Genomic DNA, 12,114 nt, shown 5'->3' with positions numbered 1-12,114 from the left:
GGAGGGGGGCTTACAGGTAGGTATGGGTAAGTGTGATGAGGGGTGTTTATGTGGTTTAGGTAGAGGGGTGAGAGATGGACTGCAGAGTGCCAAATGGCATGCTTGGGAGAGAGAGGGGTTGAAGACCACAGACCTGGGTGGACAGAGACAGCAATCATGCTCATAGACTCTCATATCAGCTCTCTTCCAGTCAGCACCAACACAAAAGTAGTCACAGTGGTTTGCTGTAGTCGCACATTTTGTTCTTTATGGGTGGTGTAAGGATTGATGTTTATCTTCCATTGCCTTTACATCAACATGCTACTCAAAATTTGGGTAGTACTGCCCAAAGCATGCCCCATACCATCCCCTACACGTCTCCAGCCATCTTGGTCATTTTTGCTGCATAAACATTTAGCACCTTCATACATTTTGAGGGTTTCAGTGTCAATGTACCAGGATACCCACATTTAAAACCCAAGTACTGCTTGTAAAATGAGCAGCAGAACCTTACAGCTTATGGGTGAAAACAATTTTGACCTGTCTCCAAGATAAGAATGTAACTCAATTGCTTGAACATTGACAATTGAAACTAGATATCCATATGTTCCTTGGAATATCTGAGCTTTAACACATCTCTTACCATATCCAGTTTGCCCTTGTGCTCAAAAAGGCTTGAGAATGCATAAGCCGTAAGTACACTAGCAGCCAGAGAGAAGTAGGTGTTGACGATAGCTCTCTCCTGATGTTCTCCAGGTTCAGCAATAGCAGAATTAAAACTGGGCCAAAACATCCAAAGGAATAACGTACCTAGATAGGTTAAAAAAATACTTTTTATTAAATGTTCTCAAATTTTCATAGATTAATGTTTTTAAAGGGTCCTTTTACAAAAGTGCAGTAAAACTTTGCAAGTACCCCATGGTAGATGCTCAAATTACAAAGTCTGTGCAGTAAACTTTGTGGGTTTTCTCAGCACTTTCCCATACAATGATGGCAAAGAAAATCTGTACCACACAGTAAGAGGGCAATTCAATAAAGGGCGCTAAAATTAGGCACCCAAATTCTGTGCACTTAAATAGTATTCTGGAATGCCCAGATTCCATTATAGGGATAGAGCCTTAGTTGGCATTCAGGTGCCTAACTGTAGACACCAGCAAAAAGACAGTGGGAAGTGGGCCAATGACTCAAAAGACCAGGACAACAGACCAATATCTGAAGTCATTTATTGAAGACTCGATACAGATCTGTATTTTGGCCACAGGCATGCCTCAGGAGTCTTGGTAGCTGCATAAATAGAGTGGAGGAGTGGCCTAGTGGTTAGGTTGGTGGACTCTGGGCAAGTCACTTAACCCTTCATTGCCCCAGGTACAAATAAGTACCTGTATATAATATGTAAGCCGCATTGAGCCTGCCATGAGTGGGAAAGCGCGGGGTACAAATGTAACAAAATAAATAAATGGGTAAATCTCCAAAAGATGGTTACCTTAAGATGTTGTAGTATGTAGTTAGGTGCTGAACTGTCATTTACCTCTACTTGTGCATCTGACTTCTATTTGAGTGCCTGAAATTAGGTGCCCAACTGGCATCTAACTTGTAGCACATTATACAGAATTAGGGTGTGAGTGTATTAACAGTGTGCAGATACCTCCTAACTGCATCAGCAGTATTTACAACAGTGACCATAAGCTAATTGCAATGTGTAAACCATGCCCATTTCTCATCCCATAATAGGGCACACACTTTGCAAATGAATTAGCTTGGGCTGCCATGTCGTTTTAGGGGCCCTTTTACAGAGCAGTGGTAAGCCCAATGTGAGCTTACTGCTTGCTCTTCCGGGACTACCGCTGGCCCAACGTGGCCGCCGGTGGTAGTCTTGCCCCTAGCGCGCGCCATTTCTGGTGGAAAAAGAAAACCCCTAGAAATGGATTGTGCGGCGGTAACCTGGTGGTAATCGGGGATTACCATGCACTGCCAGGTTACTGCGTGGTTAGTGAGGGAGCCCTTATCGCCACCTCGTGGCCATGTGTGTCTGGAGTCTTTTTATCTGCTGCGGTAAAAAGTGCCCTGGCGCACGGGAAAAACTGCCCCAGCCACTAGCGCAGGGCCCTTTTTCCCCTAGAACCCCTAGGTAACAGTTTTCACTTCCATAATTTGACTGTTAGCATATGAATTAGCACATGGTAACTGCTTAGCACATGTTGGTAAAATGATATCTATGTTTTCAAATGTTGAAATGCAAATGATGTTAAATAAACAGCAGGTCTTGGATTTATTTGTTCCTTTTTTACTGTATGCCTTGTAAAGTATGCTCATTTTATTTTTCTAGCCAACTGTTTTCCGCTTACTATTTCTCTCTACATCAGAAAGTATTTCTTCTCTATTAACATATATCCCAAGTCACATGCATGAGGTGTATGGTACATACATTTGGCCCCCTTCTCCAACTCACACACTGAAGGACCCTCCTCTCATGTATTCTATCCCTACTCCTGCTCCCCACCCACTGCAGTCTTACATCTCTGTCTGTTTCTCTTCCTTCCCTTTTCTTCTCCCCTCCAGTGGGTCCAGCATCACTCCTCCCCCTCCCCCAGGTTCTCCAAACTTGCATTCCATTGCCACCAGTATCAGCAATTAAGACAGGTAGCCTCCTGCTGGCCACAGGACCTCCCCTCTGTGCCATGTTATGCCTTTTCTAATACAAATTTCTGTTTCTGTGTGGGCAGAACCTGGTAGAGGGAAGGCCCCCAGGGCTGACTGGAGGTAACCTGTTATAATTGCTGCTGCTGCCAGTGATCCAAATATCTAGTATTATGTATTGAGAATATATGGGGTGTGAACATAGAGGGAGATTTTTCAAATTGTTGAAAAGGACTAAGACATACTGCCAATATGGACTGCTGGCTATTAGCTGATTTGTTTTAATTTCCTTTCACAGTATTTTAAAGTAAATTTGAATGGTAGAAAGAACTATTTTCTCATTTTTTAAAAACAGTATTGATTTGCTTGGCATATGATCTAAAACTGGGAGGTTTGTTGACCAATGATTAAAAGGAATTGAAAAATACAATTTTTTGAAAAAAAAAAAAGAGTCTGTTTCTACTTTTATGATATAGCCTTTTCTGAGATCTTTTCCCTCTAATTTTAATGATAAAATATAACATCTAGAATGATTAGAGGATGCATGAATGAGTTTTATGAAAAATTACACAACTGCGTTAGTTTTGCCATCTGCATTCACTAACAATGCAATATTTATTTGTTTTTATTTTTTGGGTGGGGGGTATATCAGGGGCAGAAAAAGGGCATGGGGCTGCTATTCAGCTAATATGCTGACAACACCAGTGCGCTAACTGGTTAGCGCATTCAAAATGCGGGTGCCCTTAGCATCTCCTAAATAGGAGGCGGTAAGAGGTCCTGATTATTTATTTTAAATGGCCGCATACTAATGCTAACATTAATACACAGAAAATCAACAAACAGAAAAATACCTATTTTACACTTTTGCTAGAAATGGGCTAGATGCATGAGAAAGTCCTGCGTTATGGCCTGCTAAGTCCCTTTACTAGCACAGTTCGTAAAAGGGCCTCTAAAGCAAGGAGTATTGTTTTTCAGCTAAAAGTTATCTGGATGGCATATGGTTTAAATTTTTTGTTTGATGACTACTCACCCTTTCACAGTTTGGTGTATGTTATATATATTCAAAAAGAAATTTGAGTTGGCACTAATAAGATATAATAAGGATATCAAAGATGCTGTTATTATTAAGAGTGTGTGTCAAAGAATAATAAGTAATCTGCTGAATCTGAATACAATAATAATGGAAATCAATGTTAGTTCTTTGACCTACCAATCATAGCAAATAGGTCCGAGTGGTAGACAGAACCTTCATTCTCATGACCATTTGTCAGGGCTGGCCGATACAATACACGAGCCACAGCTAAACCAAAGTAGGCTCCAAATGCATGAATAGCCATCGATGCACCTATATCACTGACCTGAAAAATAAAAGACACACACTGCACATAAACAATAGTTTCTACCGCATACATAGAGAACACGTTTTTCAACAGGATAGAACATTCCAAACAGGATCACAGTGTAAAAGTAAATAATATTGTGGTTACTGTTCAGAATACTAAGGAAGACACTCATTAGTACAATATAACATATTAAAAGTAAATAATATTGTTGTTATTAACTTTTAATACAGAATGTGTTCCTTTAAAAGAACATGAGTTTTGTTCAATACTATTTTACCAGTAAGGCATGTCTAAGAACCATCAATCTCCCACTTGGAATTCTGATGTCCCTATGAGACACATTTTGATTTATGAATTGTGATTTCACTGTAAGAGTTTTATAACGTGCTCCAAGGTTCCATGGCAAATAGCTCACAGCCATTTGTAAATATTTAAATAATAAATAACCACCCTACTGCAGTGAGAGAGAGAGAAGAATTTGAGAAGGAGCCATGGAGGTTGTTGTGCAGTGAATTATAGAAGAGAGAAAAAGGGGAGATGCTGGATTTGGGGAAGAGATAGATGTTGGCAAAAGGAGAGGAGGAGAAAGAGGGTATATGCTAGAAGAGGAGAAGGGAGAGATAGGGCAGATGCTGGATGGAGAAGAGGAGTAAGTGAAAGGAAGCAGATGCTATATGGAGAGGGAGGAGGATGGAAGGAGAAGAATAACCCATATGGGATAATTCATAGGAACCTAAGAAAGACCATAGCAGTTATAGTAGGATCACCAGAAGCTCCGTGCCAAAGGAAAGACAGCAGGAACTTAGAAATTTGACAAAGAAAGGTTAGGAATTTATCTACTGGGAGATTCTGAGGTAGAGCAGGAGATTAGAGGAATGGAAGAGCTGGCAATTGTCTATGGGTGGAAAAATGGGATCTTTGATACTGGATCCCTGGAGAGGAGAGTCTGAAAGCATAGTATCTGAAAGAAAATGTGAAATCGGCTATTCAGTGGGGAAGAATAGAAACTCAGGGCAGAATATTCAGACTACAGGAGTTAGCAGGAATGAGTCTCGTGATTGGTGCTGAGCCCGGATATTCAATTCTGGGCCATTTCCAGTGACCGGCATTGAATATTTAGGTGTTTTTTTGTCCAGTTTCAATTTAACTGGCCAAGCCAATATTCAGCACTGGCCAATTAAGTTGAAACTAGCCAAAGACAGGCCTGCTATTTTGGAGGCTGAATTTGGCCACCAAACCTAGCTGGTGATGTGCTGAATATTAGCATGTAGCCAGGTATATCACATGATTTAATCAGTTATCCATTAAGCGCTAACTGGCAATATTCAGCAGGAGATAACCAGCGATTTCCTGCTGAGTATTGCTGGATAGAAAGTTAAGTGCCATGTAATTATGTACAGGTAAGGTAGAATATTGTGATAGATAGGATTATGCATGATTGTGTATACCATTTACAATGAGGTTAGACTTAGTGGTAAATAGAGTTTAAAGAGTTCTGTGGTTTAATTCCTAGTGTGTTGTTCCATAATATTTATAGGAAAGCCAGGGTTTTAGTCGATGTTGGAAGCTCATGTAGTCAGATGTTATCTTGTTTTTAATGGTAGATTGTTCTATAGCTCTGCACCTTTGCTTTGTAAGGTGGGGTTGAAGGTTCATTTCAACCAGCAGGTTTAGGTCTTTCTTAGTATGATATGCTTTATAAGATCTGAAAGGCCTCCTGGGCTGGTAAACATGTACAGATTTTTGAAGGTATCTTGATGATAGGCCGTCGAGATCTTTAAAAATTAAGGTCCGTAGCTTGATTTCGATTCTTACTTTGCTGGGAAGCCAATGAAGTTTCTTGAGGAAAGGAGTGGCGTGATCAGTCTATCAACCTCCTCTGGTTAGTTTGGCTGGAACATTTGTACAATCTGAAGTTTTCTGATTAGTTTATCCTGAAGTCTTAGATATGCCATGCTGCAGTAGTCCAATGTAGATAGTGCCAGTGCCTGCACAATGATTTGGAAATGCTTTGTTTCCAGTGTATATTTATCGTCTGAGAAGTTTTAGTTTTGTAGAAGCATTTGCAGACTATGTTATTTAGATTTAGATAGATTTATCTGGCAATAGTTATGTATGAGCCCAGATAGATCCCTAAATGTTTTATCTCTGACTTAATGGCTAATGGGGAGCCTGCTTGCTTGGGTAGTAGGTTGGGAGGATCTAATGAGTTATTTCTGATCCACATGATGTTGATTTTATCTGGATTGATCTTTAGATTTAATAAACAAAACTCAGTTCAACAGTGAATTGAAGACTGTAGCTTGGTCTGAAGCTCAATTGATGCAGATGATGTGCCAAAATCTTTTTTTTTTTGAGAATTGGTGCAACTGGGTAAAAACTACATTCCCTACAACTTTAGATAAGAAGTATAGGTTTGACACCAGGTAAAAATGGTCTGGAAGGGAAGATTTATTTTTCAAAATGGGTCTATGAATGGTGACCTTCCAACAGGGAAGAACAAAACCAAAAGGAAGACTGTAGCTGACCATAGTCAACAAAAGTGGAAGAAGGCCTAAATTGATATTCCTGACTGGGGGGACGATGGGCTGTGAAGAGGGTAAGAGTGAACGATGGAAAGACAATAAGTAAATAAGTGAAAAAATGGAGATAAAAGACTGGGAAAGAATGACAGTGGGGTAAGAGATGGGGAAGAGATGGAGAAGTATAATCAATGATGAAAAGGAGAGTTGAGGAGAGCAATACAAAGATGCAGAGAGATGGCAAGGAGGAAGAGGTAATGGTGATGGGGATAAGAAAAGTTGATAGGAAGAGGAGAAAAAATAAATGCTCTGCATACAGAAACACAGACTGCTTTGATGTATTTCATGTGCTGGACCTGAACTATAATATTGCTAAGTGCTCTCTGATATTTTATTCTTAATTTCTCAACTTTCTGGCTACAGGTTTAGCTATCTGATATATCTATTCTATAGTCTTTATGCTTGTTGCTTAGTTCTTTTGTGCTGTGAGTCTATATTGTGGTAAAGTGTTCTGTCTTCTAACCTAGACCCCAAAAATGACAAAAAACAGCCCACCTTCTTTCTGTCTAGCTCTGATATTAGAAAGGATGGACTTTTCAAACTGTTTCTTGTCCTTCACCCTGCTATCTCTTGCTTATAGTATTCTAACTTTGACTACTATACTGTGGACAAGCTCTGCAAGGTTCTATTTTCCATTGCCAATCCTAGGTAAGAAAGCTTTAGTCTTATAGCTAGTTTAATTTTCATTTGCATTTACATTTACATTGAAGAAACTGCTATATTTATTGGGGATATTTGGATTTAAAGGGAAAAGTTAGGTTCTAGCTGAATTTGATTGTATCAAACTGTGTCATTGCTTTCCCCTCCTAGAGAACTTTCTTGATAGAGGACTTGGCTGACTCACTGGGACTTATAGTCCCACCCACCCTCCCCAGACCCCACCATCTCCAGGGTTTCATATATAGATGACCCAAAAATCATTAACATTAATAATCAGTCATACAAAGGCAATCTTGCAGACTGTAAATCATATCATAGTACACTTGTTCATACCCATTCTAACCAATCAACATGACTTTTATTATGTGTATTAATTATGATGCTTTGATTCCAAGGCACACCATATGGAGGATTAAGGCTTGTCCTGTCTTCAGCTTGCTAGTATAAAACAAGAGCTCAGCAAATGTAAGCAGGAATTGGAAGCAATTAGAGCAGCTTCTGTCACTGCACAGAATCATACCAATTGCTCAGCACTCCCTCAAAGAATAAAACCACCTAGGAACAGGTGGATCACAGCAGACTCAGGTAGACTGCAATATATGCCCCAACTTGACATTTCGTTCTTTAGATTGTAAGCTCCTTTGAGCAGGGACCTTTTTGTTTATTCTGTACAGCACTGCATAACCCTAGTAGCGCTCTAGAAATGTTAAGTAGTAGTAGTAGTAGTATATGGCACAGAAGAATCCACCCTCACAATTATTGCCCCTACAGAATTATTTTGATCCATTACAGAGATTTCATTATCAGAAGCATTAACTGTGGAACACAGTTCAAGGGGCCCAACAAAGTGAAATGCCTTCCAGGATCCTCAGCTTCAGGAAGTACCAGGTAAACACTGACTATTATCAGAGAAGAAACTACGGAATCTAACACTGATGCTATTATGCACCTGGGAAGAAATGACCTTGCCAATAACACCCCACTTGTAGAGCAGACAGCTTTTCAAGAGTTGGGGGAAGGGTTAAATTCTTTGGTACAAACAGTAGCTTTTTCTGAAGTACTACCTACTTTTGGAAAGGGAGAGAAAAATTTACATAATACCAAGAATTCCATAAGTGGCTCAAAGCCTGGTGTCACAAAGGAGGTTTTAGGTACATAGAAGGATGGGGCAATACATGGAAAAAAACAAGACTATATTGTAACAATGGGCTGCATCTCACTGTGGAAGGAAAAAGAATCATTGGTGAGACTAAAAATGGAATTGTGAGACTGAAAGATGCTCTATATGATGAGGGAAAAAGCAAATCTGCTAAACAAATACTTCTGTGTTCACGGAAGAAAATCCTGGAGAAGGACTTTGATTGACTGGCAAAGATATATATGAGAATGGAATGGATATAGCATTGTTCATGGAAGAAAGTGTTCAACAACTTGAAAATCTGAAGGTGGTCAAAGCCATGGGACCAGACCGGATCCATCCCAGGATATTGAGGGAGCTCAGAGAGGTTCTGGCAGGTCCTCTTAAAGATTTGGAGACAGGAGAGGTTCCATGGTGTTGAAAAAGAGCAGATGTGGTCCTTCTTCATAAAAGTGGAGACAGAGAAGAAGCTGGAAACTACAGGCCAGTAAGCCTCACTTTGGTTATTGGAAAAGTAATGGAAGCGATGCTGAAGGAAAGGATAGTGAATTTCCAAGAATCCAACAGGTTACAAGATCTGAGACAACATGGTTTTACCAAAGGTAAGTCATGCCAAATGAATCTGATTGAATTCTTTGTCTGGGTGACCAGAGAACTGGATTAAGGATGTGTTCAACATGTAATCTAATTAGATTTCAGCAAAGCCTTTGACACGGTTTCTCATAGGAGGTTCTTGAATAAATTTGAGAAGCTGAACTTAGGACCCAGAGTGGTGAACTGGAATAGGAACTGGTTGACAGACAGACATCAGAGGGTGGTGGTTAATGGAATTCACTCAGAAGAAAGAAAGGTGAGTAGAGGAGTGCCTCAAGAATCAGTGCTCGAGTTGATTCTGTTCAATATATTTGTGAGTGACATTGCTGAAGGATTAGAAGGTAAGGTTTGTCTTTTTGTGGATGATATCAAGATTTGTAACAGAGTGGAAACCTCGGAGGGAGTGGAAAACATGAAAAAGGATCTGCAAAACTTAGAAGACTGGTCTAATGTTTGGCAATTAAAATTCAATGCAAAGAAGTGCAGAGTGATGCACTTAGGGAGTAGAAATCCAAGGGAGCCGTATGTGTTAGGCGGTCAGAGGCTGACAAGCACAGACAAGGAGAGGGACCTTGGGATGATAGTATTTAAGGATCTGAAGGTGACAAAACAGTGTGACAAGGTGGTGGCCATAGCCAAAAGGATGCTAGGCTACATAGAGAGAGACATAACCAGCAGAAGAAAGGAGCTGATGATGTCCCTGTACAAGTCATTGGTGAGGCCCCATTTCAAATATTGTGTTCAGTGTTGGAGGCCGTATCTTGCTAAAGATGTAAGAAGACTTGAAGCAGTCCAGAGGAAGGTGACAAAAATGGTATGGAGCTTGGGCCAAAAGACATATGAAAAGAGACTGGAAGACCTGAATATGTATTCCCTAGAGGAGAGGAGGGACACGGGAGATATGATACAGACGTTTAAATACTTGAAAGATATTAATATAAAAACAAATATTTTCCAGAGAAGGGAAAATGGTAAAACCAGAGGACATGAATTCAAGTTGTGGGTTGATAGACTTAGGAGTAATGTCAGAAAATTATTTTTCATGGAGAGGGTGGTTGATGCCTGGAATGCCCTCCTGAGGCAGGTGGTGGAGAAACAAATGGTGGCAGTATCCATCCACATGACTAGAATTTAGGTGCAGACAATTATGCCAATAAAAACCTGAGGTAAATGCCCGTGCCTAACTTTAGGCGTGGAGCTGGTTATTCTATAACACTGCACGTAAATTTCTGGAATGCCCATGACTTACCCGTGTTCCTCCCATAGCCATTCCCTCTTTTGGTAGAATTTATGTGGACTATGTTATAGAATGTGCTTAGTGAGTAGTATGCATAAATTCTAAGTATTGCCAATTAGTGTTGATAATTGCTTGTTACCATCCAATTAACCACACTGATTAGCTCATTATTAAATTAAGTTACATATGCACATCGGCTACGTGTGCTGATTTGCGTGTGTAATTCAATTTACTATATATAGAATTAGGTGGTATATGTATCTCAGAAATCAAGAAACTTTGGTTAAAGTTAATCAGATAAGTTATAGAGTTTTAACCAGAAACAATGCACAGAATACTGTCTCCAGTGAATACCACCAATTCACATATGCCTGGTATTAATGCAAGACCACCTTCAAAAGTCATTAACAATAGATATGAGTAATTTGTCAGGTAATAAAGGTAATTTGTTAAATAGAAATCTTGTATCATTTGATTTGCTTCATTCATTTATTCCTTTATTTATGTATGTATGTTTTGAAGGCGGGAAGGGAAGATTCTCACTGAGTACAACATTCCTTAGTTAAAGCTATGTGTTGAATTCAACATTTTTAACTCTAAAATACAATTTACATGTGGGAACAACCTCTCATCTACAAATTAAATGAAAGTCTGTTTTACCATCCAGATAAAACATGAAAGGTACAGTATACATTATGGAAAGTCTGTACCCATCCATGGTCACCATATTGGAGAAATCTGTTTAAAAGATTGGCCCTTAATCTTTAAGTACATAAGTATTGCCATACTGGGAAAGACCGAAGGGCCATCGAGCCTAGCATCCTGTTTCCAACAGTGGCCAATTCAGGTCACAAATACCCGGCAAGATCCCAAAAAAGTGCTTATCCCAGATATAGTGGATTTTCCCCAAGTCCATTTAATAACAGTCTATGGACTTTTCCTTTAGGAAGCTGTCCAAGCCTTCTTTAAACTCTGCTAAGCTAACCGCCTTTACCATATTCTCTGGCAACGAATTCTAGAGTTTAATTACACGTTGAGTGAAGAAATATTTCCTCCAATTCGTTTTAAATTTACTACATTGTAGCTTCATCACATGCCCCCTAGTCCTAGTATTTTTGGAAAGCGTAAACAGACCCGTTCAAGTCCACTCATTATTTTACAGACCTTTATCATATCTCCCCTCAGCCGCCTTTTCTCCAAGCTGAAGAGCCCTAGCCGTTTTAGCCTTTCCTCATAGGGAAGTCGTCCCATCCCCTTTATCATTTTTGTCGCCCTTCTTTGATCTTGGAAAACATGACTAAATAGATGATCAATTTAGATATCCTAAGGAGCCCTTTTACTAACGTTTGTTAAGCAGTTAGGAGGCAGTTCTTAACAGTGCAGCTCCTGTTAGGCACCATGAAAGTGTCCCTAGAGAATACTAGTGTAAATCCATATTGGTGTTCTGAAATGCCGGCCAAACATTTAAGTCAGGTCTAATCTATAGCTCATATAAATGATTGTACTTAAATGCAAAATTTATGCTCTTGAGGTATATATATATATATATATATATATATATATATATAGCACCTAATAAATTGGTGCCAAAAACGTGCACATAGCGCAATTCTGTAAGGGGTATGCATCCTTTATAGAACTCTGCTTAGCACATAATGACACCTAAATGTAGGCATCAGGAATTAGGCCTGCTTTGAAGAGGCCTAGATGCAGATGCCTATATTTAGGCATGTGCAAATTTTGCACGTGCAAATTTTGGCAACACCCCTGGAGCATCCCTAACCATGCCCCCATATAGAAGTTAGGCACAGATCCGATGTGCATGTAACATCATAGGAGCAGATCTGATGTGCACCTAACTACTAATTAAGCCCAATTAGAGCTGATAATTGGTTATTACCACCCAATTATCAGTGCTGATTGACTTGTTCAATTAAGTTATAT

General features: G+C 39.6%; 1 protein-coding gene across 2 annotated transcripts in view; it reads right to left on the bottom strand.

Annotated features, from left to right (window-relative positions):
• The window catches only part of RHAG (Rh associated glycoprotein), a 108,270-nt gene that overhangs the window by 67,652 nt on the left and 28,504 nt on the right, over positions 1-12,114 (bottom strand). For both annotated transcript variants that reach the window (XM_030198739.1, XM_030198738.1), the window contains exons 4-5: positions 3,827-3,974; positions 623-789 (exon numbers count right to left, since the gene is read on the bottom strand). In XM_030198739.1, the coding sequence (XP_030054599.1) occupies positions 623-789; positions 3,827-3,974 (315 nt within the window). The remainder of the gene's footprint in view (positions 1-622; positions 790-3,826; positions 3,975-12,114) is intronic.

Source organism: Microcaecilia unicolor, chromosome 3 (assembly GCF_901765095.1).
Source record: "Microcaecilia unicolor chromosome 3, aMicUni1.1, whole genome shotgun sequence".
In the NCBI taxonomy this organism is placed as follows: domain Eukaryota; kingdom Metazoa; phylum Chordata; class Amphibia; order Gymnophiona; family Siphonopidae; genus Microcaecilia; species Microcaecilia unicolor.
Note: the sequence above shows the minus strand (reverse complement) of the source record. Positions and strands in the feature narration are given on the sequence as shown.